Below are 13,385 nucleotides of genomic sequence, written 5' to 3'. Positions count from 1 at the left end.
AAGAGGTCAAATTTGAATGTCTAGGTTAGGACTTCTGGCAGCTCCATTTTTAAAACTTTTTGCTTTTCAGAATACTCCCCCAATGATGCCGCTCTTTAGTATTCTTAGTAATATAGTCCATGAAATTTCCCTTAGTGTCTGATGCTTTCTGAACACCAAGCACTATGGGAAATGAAGTTCTAAGAACTTTGTCTTCAGTCATAACCCTGATAGCTGCAAACAACCATGAAAGAAATTAGATAATTTTTTTAAAAAAAGAAGGTTCAAACAATATGTTATGAGAAATTTAAGGACAAAGATATTATTTGGGATAGGGAGATCAGGGAAAGTTTCACGAGAGAGGTAGCACCTTTCTCCTTGTCCTTTCCTCTGCCAGAGAAATCTAAGGATTATAGAATCATTACTCAAAGAGATTTTAGAGGTCACTAATTCCAAACCCTTCATTTTACATATTATATAACTGGGTTCTAAAAGGACTGAGAGACTTATCCAAGATCTCACAGGTATTAAATGGAAGAGCCAAGATTTGAAATCAAATCCTTCAAGTCCATATACAACACTTTCCATTATATCACTCTTTGTCAAAATAAACATTATTTTTGTTAGACATCTTTGAATGGTTATTGTGCTTTTTCATAAATTCAGCATGTTCAGTTCTGGATATCAAATAAGAGGAAGATCTAACACTTTGAATTCCACAATTGACATATGGATCACATTTGACAAATATGCAACATTCCATACTACAGTTTCTCAATTCACTACATAGAGACTTTCATTGTTAAGTTCTTTGGGTGTTAAGACTGATCACTACAATTCATCAGATTTTGAATGCCTTTTTTAAAATTATTGTAGGTGAGATATGGATATATTGGTTTATTGTTTTTTTCTGATTCTGCTTACTTTACTCTGCATTGATTCATAAGAATCTTCCTTTACTTCTCTGAATTCCTCATATTTATAATGGCATGACATAATAGTAAAAATAGTATTTTATATATATACATATATAATGTTTTATGCAATGCATGTTAAAGCAAATTTTTAGCATTTTTAAAAAGTTTTTAAGTTCTAAATTCTATAACTCTCTCTCTTTCTCTCATTTCACCCCTCCCTTAGATGGTAAGCAATATAATATAGTTTATACATGTGCAATCATTTAAATATTTCCATATTACTCATTTTGTAATTTGAAGATTCAAATAAAAAAAAGAAAGAAGGAAACAAAAAAAGAAAGATACAAAGAAAGAAAGCTAAAAATAGTATGTATTTAGACAGCATCAATTTTCTCTCTAGGCATAGATAGAATGCTTCATCATGAGACCTTTGGGATTTTCTTGGATCATTGTATTGCTGAGAATAGTTGTCACATAGTTCTTCATCATGCACTATTGCTGTTACTATGTACAATGTTCTCCTGGTTCTGCTCACTTCACTTTGCATCAGTTCTTCTAAGTCTTTCCAGGTTTTTCTGAAATCATTCTGCTTGTCTTCTGATAGTACAATAATATTCCATCACAACCTTATACCACAATTTGTTTAGCCATTCCGCAATTGATGGGCATCCCCTTGAATTCCAACTCAGCCACCGCAAAAAAGGGCTACTATAAATATTTTTGTACAAATAGGTTCTTTCCCCCTTTCTAGGTCTTTGGGATATAGATCTAGCAGTGCTACTGCTGGATCAAAGGGTGTGTAGTTTTATAGCCCTTTGGGTATAGTTCCGAATTATTCTCCAGACTGCTTGGATCAGTTCATAACTCCACTAACAGTATATGTGTCCCAGTTTTCCCACATTACCTGCAACATTAATCATCTTCTTTTTTTTGTCATATTAGCCAATCTGATAAGTATGAGGTATAAAAAAAGCATTATATCTTCATTTATTATAGATTTCTTTTTGCCAGTTCTCAATCCATGGACCATTTTGTTTTGTTTTGTCTATTAATATGTTTTTTACATGAAAACTTTCTGTCTTTGTTCTTGGGATATAAGTCCAGCTACTAGCAATAGTTCAACTAAGTGATTTTATTGTATATTTATAAATCATTTCCCAGAACAATTGGAACCATTGACAATTCCATCCTCAGTATAATAATGTGTTTCCCCTGGTCCCTCCAACATTAACTATTTCTGTCTTTTCTCATCTTTGCCATTTTGATGGAGAAGCAGAAGAAAGAGGAGTAGATTTATAGTCAAGGCTCCTGGTTATAATCCTGGTTCTCCTACTTACTACATGTGTAACCTTGTGAAAATCAGTTAATGGCAATGTGCTTCAGTTCCTCATCTGTACAATGATGGAATTTTCCTAGATGTTCTCAGTAGTCCCTCCCAGCTCTGTGTCCTTGATCCGATAAGCAGTCTAAGATGAAACCTCAGAATTGTTTTAATTTTTATTTCTTATTAATAGTGATTTGAATAGTTTTTTCATTTAATTATTAATAGTTTACAATTCTTCTTTTGAAAGATATTTGTTTATATTTTTTTTCCTTCCCTTCCCTCCCTCCTCCTCCCCGGCCCTGCCCCATAGGGCAATCTGTGACTTCTTTTAGATGACAAGATAAAAGACATAAGAGTTGATGGAAGAGGGGATTGGAAGAGAGAAAAACTTGGATGGTGGCCCCTTTGCTATCTATTCATATGAAAAAAAACATTGTTGGCATAACCAGGACTACTGATGGAAACAGTGCACCATGTTTTCTCCTCCTATTTTATATATAAACACTGAAACCTGACAGAGACTCATTGTATTATTTTATCTGTCAAGTGATATATAATAGTGATAAATCACTGTGGGTGTGCATCTTTCGGCCAGCTCCAGAGCCACACAAGCCAAGGTGCTGCTTGGAGCATCCTTCACATTCTGAGAGGAAGGATGGTGCCACACCTGTCTCTGAGCTCATTTGTATGGGTGACCCATTTATACCATCCACACATCGATGCATAATCCTCAAGTAGCCATATTAAAAGTGGCAATCCATTCCTGGGGCTTTCAAAAGGCCTTTTGATTTCCCTGTTTCTTACCTTTATGAAACATTACTGTGTAACGCCATTTTCATTTTGTTTTTAGAATTGACTTGATCATTTCTGTTCTACTGCAGAAACTTTCTGCTATGGATCATTAGTAACAACCATTTAAAAGGATCTAAAAGAAAGCCAGACTAGAAAAATCCATCCTCTCTTCAAATTTCTGTGCAGGGTCTTCACGTTTGCAAAACTGCATTACTTAAGGATTTTTCTACTGTAGTTTTCTCGTAAATTCTTTTAAATTTTAATTATATCAACCATCATCATCTATTTATGAGGCCTTACCAAGCACTTTCCTCAGAACTCCTACATGAGTATTATTAAACTCATTTTAAGGAAGACGAAAACTGAGGCTAAGTGAATAGGTCCTCATGGCTACACGGGACAGCCAAGATTCCAAGTGTTCCTTCCGCTATACCACATTGCCTTTCATTCTTAATCAACTCAGCTATTTCCTATCAATTGTTCCCTCAATGTCAAGCTATTTGTTTTACCTGTAATTGATTTCAAAGTTATTCATACAGTATGGCTAATCACCAGTAGGAGGTAATTATATAAGAATCTTCATGAATTCTGATTTTCATACTAAATTAGTCTTGATTCATATGAACCTAATCATTTACTGAGTTTATTTCATTCGTCGATGTGTGTAATCTCATAAATGAAACCAGGATTCATAGATAGAGATTTTAAAGATCAGTTCTCATCCTAGAAAACTAGGATTCAAAAAAACTGATATTTCTATAACACTTTAAAGCTTGCAAAGGGCTTTGTAAATATGATCTCATTTGATCCTCATAGAAAAGCTAGAAGTACTCATATACAATGCCAGACATGATTATCCCCATTTTACAGATAAGGAAATAGAGGCTTAGAGACATTGGGAATGTGTATGTATTGGTCCTTTGTTGCCCAAGAAGACCTTTGTTTTGAGTGAGGGAGGGCTGTGCAGGTCACCAGCCTCACTTCTCCTCCAGAGCCATCTGAATCCAGTGACCAGATATTCATCAGGATGACTGGAGATGACCCAGGATGAGGGTTAAGTGACTTGCCCAAGGTCACACAGGTCGTAAGTGTCAAGTGTCTGAGGTGAGATTTGAACTCAGGTCCTCCTGACTCCTGCGCTGGTGTTCTATCCACTGCACCACCTAGCTGCCCTTATTGGGAATGAGCTACAGAGAAAATAGTACTAGATCTCACATCAAGGGATCTGGGTGAAAATCTTGCCTCTGGCACTTAATAAGAATCAAGAAGCATTTAGTAAGTAGCCACCAGGTGACTGGCGTTATTAGGCACTCAGGAGAAAGACAGAAAGGAAATAACTCTTGCTCTGTCTCAGAGTCGAGATTCTATCAGGGAAACAACATGTACCTATGTAAGCATTACAGAATAAATACAAAGTGCTTAGCACTCGTAGTAAGTGTTTAACAGTGTTTATAACCTTTCTACCTACCTACTACAGCCATCAGAAAAGACACAATAGTTGCAAACAAAATACATCTAATCAAGTAGTACAGAAAATTAAGTGACAAGAAAATACCCTGAGAAATAGACTTTCCCATAAGTTACTATACCATCAGTGTTAATGTGTAATACTGAGAAAATACTTGATCACATGTAGAGAACATGTAGCCAGGAAACATGTGAAGAGGCAACATAAAGGAAACATGATCTGGGAATATGACTATTTAGGGCCACTTTCACCTCTGGTGCTATAGAGTATTTGGTGTCCACTGGTGATTTAATGGTGCTACTTAATGGTGCCGGCCTTGTATCTCTGCTTGATGCTGAATATTGAATCTCTATTAGGGATCCCATCTCCATTTCCTGCTGGGAGTCATATCTCTACTGAGCACCAAGTCTCCTCTCTGAGTACTGGTCTTTAGGTATAAAGTTGGCTGAGCTGCTCTCTGCTACAGTCTGCTGCAGTGTGACTCATTTAACTCTATTACCTCTACCAGTCCCAACATAAGAACAGGACGATAACCACACAGGATGATAATCCAGCTCTGCAGTTGATAAGAAGCCCTCAGGCTAGGATTAAGTCCCTTCTTATAACTAACTCTTCTGGCCCTCCAAGTGTTTGTTCCAGCCACCTATGTGATCTTGAATTAGAAAATCCTTTTTCCTTCCTGTCAAATCCGTGGTTGTTAAGCTATGTATCCTCAAACCATGTCCAGGACTCCACAAAATCACAAAGGAGCTTTGTGGGAAAAGGACACCCTAATAGCTAGAATTTCCATAGCATTTAAGGTTCTCAAAGCTCTTTAGAAATGTGACTTCATCTGATACTTACAACAAGCCTGTGAGATAGGCGATGTCATTAGCCCTATATTTCAGATGAGGAAACTGAGCCCAAGAGAAGTTAAATGATTTGCTCAGGTTCACATAGCTAGTAAGTGTCTGAAAGAGAATTTAAAACTCAGGTCTTCCTGATGCCTAGTCAAGTGCTCTGACCACTGGGCTAACTACTCTATATAAAATTCCTGGCTTCCATATAAATCTAGGAGCAAAAATAAAAGGAGAAGGCAGTAAGACTATAGAGCTCTGCAGAAGAGCCCTTGTTCCAAATTCCTGACAGTATGACGCATTCCTGCCAACAACACAGCCACTGGTCTTTACTTAGAATAGCTTCCATCTACAGTTGCAAAGGATTCCTTCTATTCCAATATCCAATAACACTGGTTTCCTTGCTGTTCTTTGAACAAGCAATTTCACCTACTGATTGTGGACATTTTCACTGGCTCTTCCCATGACTGGAATACAAAGATAATATTTGTAAAATACTTGGCATAGTGTATATCACACTGTAGGCACTTAATAAATGTTGTCTTCTTTCTTTTCTTTTCTTCTTTTTTCCTTCCTTTTTCTCTTCCTTCTTATTACTTCCTTTTTCTTCCTTATGTGCTTTTTCTTCCTTCATTCCTTCCTTCTTTCTATTCATCTCTGTCTCCTTGCTTCTGACTTTCTACAGGAATCTATTCCCAATTTCCCTCAATTCTCGTATCTCCTATTAATTATTTTCAATTTATCTTGTGTTTATCTTTTTGTCCATAATTATTTGCATGCTGCCTCCCCCATTAGATTGTTGATTCCTCAAGAGTAGAAACTCTTTTTGCTTTTCTTTCTATCCTGAATGCTTAGCACAGAAGCAGGCATATATTAAGCACTTAATGAGGTTTTATTGACTTGACTTGACTTGACTTTCAGTAATCTGTGCCCACACTGAGTTGTTTTTCAGTTGTGTCAGATTCTTCGTGACCCCATTTGGAGTTTTCTTGGCAAATATACTGGAGTGATTTCTCTATATCTTTCTCCAGCTCATTTTACAGTTGGGGAACTGTGGCAGTCCGGGTTAAGTGGCTTGTCCAGGGTCAAGTAAGCGTCTGAGGCCAGATTTGAATTCAGAGAGAGCAGTCTTCCTGACTCCATGCCTGACACTCTATCTGCTGCACCTACTAGCTCCCCACTTGTGCCCATAGCAGCACTGAGATGTGTAATAGTGGAACAGTTCACTTGGAGCCAAGAAGATCTGGGATTTGATCTTGCCTTAGATGCCTAGCAGCTCTGTGACTCTGGGCATGGTATTTCATTTCTTTCAGTCCCTTTTTTCTCCTTTGGAAAAGGGAGAAAATAATAGTACCTATCACTCAGGGTTGTTGCAAAGGTCAAATGAGAGTATATATATATATATAAAGTGTTTTGCAAACCTTAAAACACTATGTAAATGCTCATTATTGGTACAGTGTCTAATGCTAAACCTTTTACAGGGGAAACCACTTAGTAAATAAGTCAGTTTTGATTTGATTTAATGAGGCTAATAGATGAGGGTAAAAGCAATAGCTTAGATGGGTGGTACAATATACCTACCTTTATTTTCAGCAGAGGGTGGGCATTTTCCCCCTTCAGTATATGACAGGCCGGCCTGCCTCCAACCCCATGTATGAAATTACACCAATTTCCATCAGAGCTGTTTGACCCCCAGTGTAAATTACTCCAGCACGCACCTGCCTGCCTGATAGGCAAATCAAGCAGAATCACTCTGGAAGCTTCTTAAACCCTGATTAATGGGAATTACATGCACATGGGAGAAAAATAGGCTGCTGAAGATGGAGATAGAATCTTCCCCCCTGGTCTGTGGTGACTTACCCTCTGCCTCTTGCTGGTTACAAGAAAATTAACTCAAAACCAATCCCTCAAATTAGGAGTGAAAAAGCAGGCTTGAAACATCCCTGCTTCTGTTTTTTTGGTTCTGACCCAAGGCAATTTAATTTCAAATTGGGATGTCTGTCTGGCTCTGCTTACCCTTCCTAATGCAAATATGTCAGCAAGTAGTTTCTTCTGAAAATTCAGCTTGCCTGACAGAAGCAAAGCAAACTCTCAGGGAAAAAAAGATTTCCAACTTAGGGCTCCTTGTAGTCTCTTCTGACTCCTGCTCACTCCCTCAAGGAACCCACTCTGGATATGTCACTCAATGGGAATAGGAAAGGTGATCTGAGACAGCACTAACATCCAAGAGTGTTAACTATTGTTGGCTACAGCTTCCTCACAGCCAAACAAGGATACCTGTTGGAAATACATTTCATGGCCAATAGATTTTGGAAAGACTGTTTGGTATGAAAAAAATAGGAGGAAAGGGTGCAAGCGTTCCCTGCATGATACGTGACTATCTTTCTTGTGAGGTACTCAGTGTCCATCTGACCCTTTAAAAATCAAATTCACCCCACAGGCAAATCACAAAGAAGAAATTTGGACATATAGTAGTAATCATACAGAAAAAAAGGAAATTAGTCTTCAGACTAGATATTTTACAGGTGATTCCCTCCCTGAAGGAGCCTTAGTCATTATTTGCATGAGGGGAAAAAATCCCATTAAATATGAAGTTTAGAAAGCTTGAGCAATAAAGATATTTTTAAAAATCTTTTCTTGGTTATTAGAAATACCAGGCACATAGCCTTTTAAAAATCCAATCATCCAAGCAACATTTATAAAATGTGGTGCCAAGAATGCAAAAAGATATTAGTTCAGGACCCAGCCCTGACACTAGCAGTGTCATTTTAGCCAAGGCTCATACTCTCTGAGTCTTACTGTCTTCATCTCAATTCAAATAAATATAAGTTTATCATAAACTTGATATGAACAAGATATGTGCTAAGTGCAAGGGATAGAAAGAAAAATTTACAAAGCAGTCCCTGCCCTCAATGTGCTTTCATTCTCTTGCAAGCATCCCTTTTACTGGCAGGAATAATTATATTCACAGTATCTATTCCACAGATTTTCTGCAAGGATCAAATGAGAAGCTATTTTTAAAGCTCGTATGCTCATGAATTATTACTATTCATAGTTTTTATTAGTGTCTCGTAGACACCAATAAACTCTACTAAATAAACCTCTACTAAAATTCTACTCAGTCCTACTTATGCATTGTGGTACAAAAGCAACCCTATGAAGGATTAAGGTACCTATAAACCAGACATGACTCAAATCAACCTCACACATATCAGATTGGCAAAGTTTACCAAAAAAGGGGGGATGACAAATATTGGACGTGCTATGGGGAAACTGGAACATTAATGCCTTGCTGGTACAACTATGAACTGGTCCAACCATTCTGGAAAGCAATCTGAAACTATGCCCCAAAAGTTACTAAACTGCATACTCCTCGACCCAGAAATCAGATTACTACACCTATACCCTGAATTGATTTTTTTTAAAAAAGAGGAAAAAGATCTATATGTACAAAAATATTACAACAGCTTTTTGTCATGGCAGACTAAAGAGGTACCCATCAATTGGGAAATTTCTGACCAAAATATGGTATATGAATATAATGGAATAGTATTATGTTATATGAAATTATGAAAGGGACAAAACCTAGGAAAATTTGCATGAAGTAAACAGAACCATAAATCATAAAATAATTTTTGTAATAACAGCAACATTGAAAAAAGGGACAAAATTGAGATACTTAGGATCTTGATGAAGACAACTAACCCTCACATTAGAGGACCAATGATAAGAAAGTTTACTAACTTGCTAATTGACAGAGGTGAAAGACTCAACATGGGGAAAGAAATGCATTTCTGAATATTGTCAACATGGGGGTTTGTTTCGTTTGACTATTTTTTTTAGTCCAATGGGGTGGAAATATATGTTCATTAATTTTTTTTCATTTAAATAAATTGTAGTTAAAACATTGTAGTACAATGCAAAGTGACTGGATTTGGCATTGGAAGATCAAGGTTCAAATATCTGCTCTGATATTTACCAGATATATGACATGGAACTAGTTATTTAATCTCTCCTGATCTCATTCCTTGTCTGTAAAATCAGGGGCTTAGATTAAGGATTCTGGGGGATCCTTCCAGCTCCAGATTCACAATCATACTCAAATTCTACATGATAATTCCCTCTTCAAAAGTCTTACAACAATTGCCAAATAGTCATAATTTAGGAGATTCATGATGTCAAAAGCAATCTTAGATTATATTGATAATCTAAGGCTATAGATCAACATAACGGAAACATGGAATTTAAGATTTGGAAGGTATATTAAAAGCTATCTAATCCAACCTCCATGATTTTATAGACAGAGGAATGAAGGTTCACTCCTTTAAAAAATGAAAAATCTCAGATGAGAACCCATATTTCTTGATATGTAGTCTTGTGTTCTGCTTCCTCTCTTATTGTTTCAATAAGCTTCTTTTGAAAGAATATTATTTTCAAATTATATTTTCTTTAATAAAAGATCCAGACACACAAAAATGTACAAGTTAGAGGAGACAACATTTGTGAGGCTTCAATATTTCATTTCCAACTGCAGCATTTAAAAAAAAGCCAAATTTGGTATGCACACTTCGGCAAACACTTTATACTTTCTGATGATAATAATCAAATACATGGTTATCAACAGGACATATTCTGATATAGAAACAACTCAGACAAATGTTGAAAAAAATGGAAAGAGAGCTGCTAAAATGGGATGCAAAAAATGTCATGAACTGAAGATCTCACAACCTGAAGTCATAGCTCAGCCAGTTGCTAAGGTAGGATAAATAACTGTCTTCATTAAAAGATTTCATGAACTGTCAATTATTTCCAATATCAAATAGCCCTTTCTAAAAGACTTTAATTGTCAGTTTAATGGTTTAAGGATCTATTTCTGTTTAAATTTGGATTACATTCATTTTATTCTTTTCTTTCAGATATCTAACTCATATATATTTTTTCAGGAAGGTCAAATTGTAAAAGAAAAAAAAGTATTTTCTCCAAATAGTAAATAGGTTGAGATCTATTAATTGGGAGTAAGAAACTATGCCTTTTGTATCTAGAATTTGTTGGGTCTTAGAAAATTGTTGGGGACATTTTAATCTTGATTTTTAACATCTCTGATATTGGCTACCATGACTGGTTTAGACAGAAAAGGGAAGACATGTAAATTGTTTGATTTTTCAAAAAATAGACTAACAAAATTCATGGTGTTAAAAAGATGTCAGGGAGTAGGTGGGGAGGGATAAAATCGCAATTGTATGGCAGTGATTGTTAAACATTACAAAATTAAAAAAAAAAAAGATATCAGACATGCTTTCCTCTGTTTTCATTTTCTGTAACATGACCAAAGTTGTTTTGTTAAAGAGTCATTTTTAAAGGTTACACAAAAAATGAAAGATCTAGTCCAATTTCTGACACTAAACACTGGTAGAGAGGTCATAGTAGTAGGAATTGGGAGAATGTTAAACATACAATGGAAAGTTTGCACAAGAAATTAATTTAACCTAGGTAAATTACTAACCCAATTCCATCCCTCTGCAAAATATAATCTTGATTTCTACTCCCTTTTGGACTTCTTTGTCCCTTCCGAAATACCTGAAATTAAACAGAAAGCAAAGTCCCTGTTTGTCTACAGGCAAAAAAAATAGCTGCTTCGTTCACCATTCCAAAGGTCACATTCACATCCAAAGGCAGTATAGAGCTATTCTGGTGGGGAACCAGGAAATATAAGGAATTATTTGTCGTCACTATGTCTACAAGTTTCAATTGAATGTTAATTCTTTCCTTTAGGATCCTGTCAGTGGCCCTCAGATCTTACTCAGCATGTGAGACAACAGTTTGGAAGGTGGGCATGAACAACTCTACTATTCTCTGCAACTATTACAAAGCCAAGGAAGACATGCTTCCCTCTTCAAAAGTCTTACAACAAGCCCTAAAAAATTTAAAAATCAATGAACATAAGGACCTTGGTCTGACCACATGGGCTACCCTTTAGAAAAAATAACTTCTATTTCTAACTTGTTTGGCATTCTGTAAATTGTGCTGATACTGGAGTGGTTAAGAGTTTTGATATTAACATTTGTGGAGAAATCTTCATAGGAGAATGACCATATTGAATGGCAATAGGCCTAGTATTACCAGATGGCATAAATAGGACAGACATACATGAAAAATAAATGTTTCCAAATGGTTTCATGCTTCAAAAAAATCAAAGGCCCTCATCTTAAATGAAAACCCAATACCATGTTTTACTTAATGCAGAAAAACTGAATAAATACCTTACATGTGTATGTACAAGTAATATTTCCAAACTCTGTCATATACATTAGAAGATTTTACCCTCCTGTGTTTTTACTACACTTTGATAGGTCTGAGATTTCACTTATATAGATATTCCCTTTCCATCACATGGAGATCATAGCTCATCCATGCCCTTTCAACCTATGCAATTCTCATCCATAATTCCTATGAATCTTGTACAGAGAATCTGACCAACTTGCTAAGAATCTAGATCTTTGGGTCTCTTAGTATTTCCTGAGTTCTATCATAACACAAGAACCACTAACCCTCATTTGACATGACTGTGATTTTGATATCATGTTTTAGTGATTTGTCTAGCTCAAATCCTTTAATTATAACAAGAAACATCAGGAGTCATACAAAATATGAAGCATGCTGAAAGCTACCTTTCATGGTTCCAGTACACCACGTAGAAGCTTTGAATGCCCTTCTTCTGGTTATGTGTACTTTGTCCCAGAGAAATGTGCATTGTGAGGTGATGAAGAGTCTCCTTTATTGGCAGCAGAGCTAAAAAGCAGATGGCACTGTGGATGTACAAAAGGGAATAGCCTACCTTCCAGTCTTTCTCTTGGATCTGACTCTCCTGTTTGGAAAATAGTGTGCTCTGTCTGTAAACTCTCATGAAAGGGAAGGAAGGGCTAAAAGGATGGAGTGTGCTCATTCCCTCCCCTACCCTACCATTGTCCACTGCATGGAGCGGGTGGGGTCAGCTAGGCAAACTTGCCCAGGCTCCTAACTTCTTTTGTTGAGTAGGTGACCAAACTTGGTTCTTGCGGTAGACTTGTTCAAGTATTGCCTGAGGAAGCCTGTGGATCCTTTTTCAGAATAAATGTTTCTTAAATGCATAAAATAAAATACACAACATTACAAAGGAAATCAATTTATATGGAAATACAACTGATATCAGAACATGTTTAAAAACAAATACATAGACCCCCAAGAACCCTTGCTTTAAAGGATCAAATGAAATCATGTATGTAAACTTTAAATCTCTCCAAATGTGAGTCATTGTCAACTATTATATTGTTTTAGCAAAGACCCCATAAAATTCTGTGAACAAAACAGGCTGGTATTATCATTCCTATTTGAAAAATGAGGAACTGTTCAGAGAAGATTGGTTACTCACCTAACATCACAGAGTCAACTATCATATTTCTTATTTTTTTGCATGTACAATCCAATTTTTAAAGGTAATGTCTCTTCTCCCATAATTCTACATTATCCTGTGCTTTTAAATGAAGCAGCTAAGTGGCTTATTAAGCTGAGCCTGGAGTCAGAAAGGTCTGAGTTCAAATCTTGCCTCAGACACTTACTAGCTTTGTGACCCTGGGCAAGTGACTTAAGATCTATTTTCTTTAACCCACTGGAGAAGAAAATGATAAACTACTCCAGTATCTTTGCTAAAAACAAATAAATTTAATTTTTAAAAAAAAAACAACATAATGGGATCATGAAGAGTAAGACGTGACTCAACAACAACAAAATCTTTTAAATAGTAAAAATAATAGCAAATATTCATATAGCGTTTTGATGCTTGCCAAGCATTTTATCACATTTGAACCTCATAGAAACATTGTGAAGTGGATTTTATCATGTTCTCCACTTTTATGGATGAGAAAACAAAGTCTGGGAGAGGTTAGGTGACTTGCCCAGTATAATATAGATAACAAGTATCTGGGGCAGGACTTGAACTCAGATCTTCCTGACTCCAAGTCCAACAATATTCACTGTGTCATCTAGCTGCCTCTACAATAATAATTATTAATACGTAATTCATCCAAAAATTA

At 36.2% G+C, this 13,385-nt stretch overlaps 1 protein-coding gene across 1 annotated transcript in view; it reads left to right on the top strand.

Annotated features, from left to right (window-relative positions):
- TPO (thyroid peroxidase) overlaps window positions 1-12,660 on the top strand; it is a 179,241-nt gene extending 166,581 nt beyond the window's left edge. The window contains exons 14-15 of the mRNA XM_072631561.1: window positions 9,941-10,073; window positions 11,089-12,660. Of these exons, the coding sequence (XP_072487662.1) occupies window positions 9,941-10,073; window positions 11,089-11,127 (172 nt within the window). The 3' untranslated portion in view covers window positions 11,128-12,660. The remainder of the gene's footprint in view (window positions 1-9,940; window positions 10,074-11,088) is intronic.
- Window positions 12,661-13,385: the final 725 nt, after the last annotated feature.

The sequence above is a fragment of the Notamacropus eugenii genome, chromosome 1, assembly GCF_028372415.1.
Source record: "Notamacropus eugenii isolate mMacEug1 chromosome 1, mMacEug1.pri_v2, whole genome shotgun sequence".
Lineage (NCBI taxonomy): Eukaryota > Metazoa > Chordata > Mammalia > Diprotodontia > Macropodidae > Notamacropus > Notamacropus eugenii.
The sequence above is the reverse complement of the archived record's forward strand: the minus strand, read 5'-3'. Positions and strand labels throughout refer to the sequence as shown.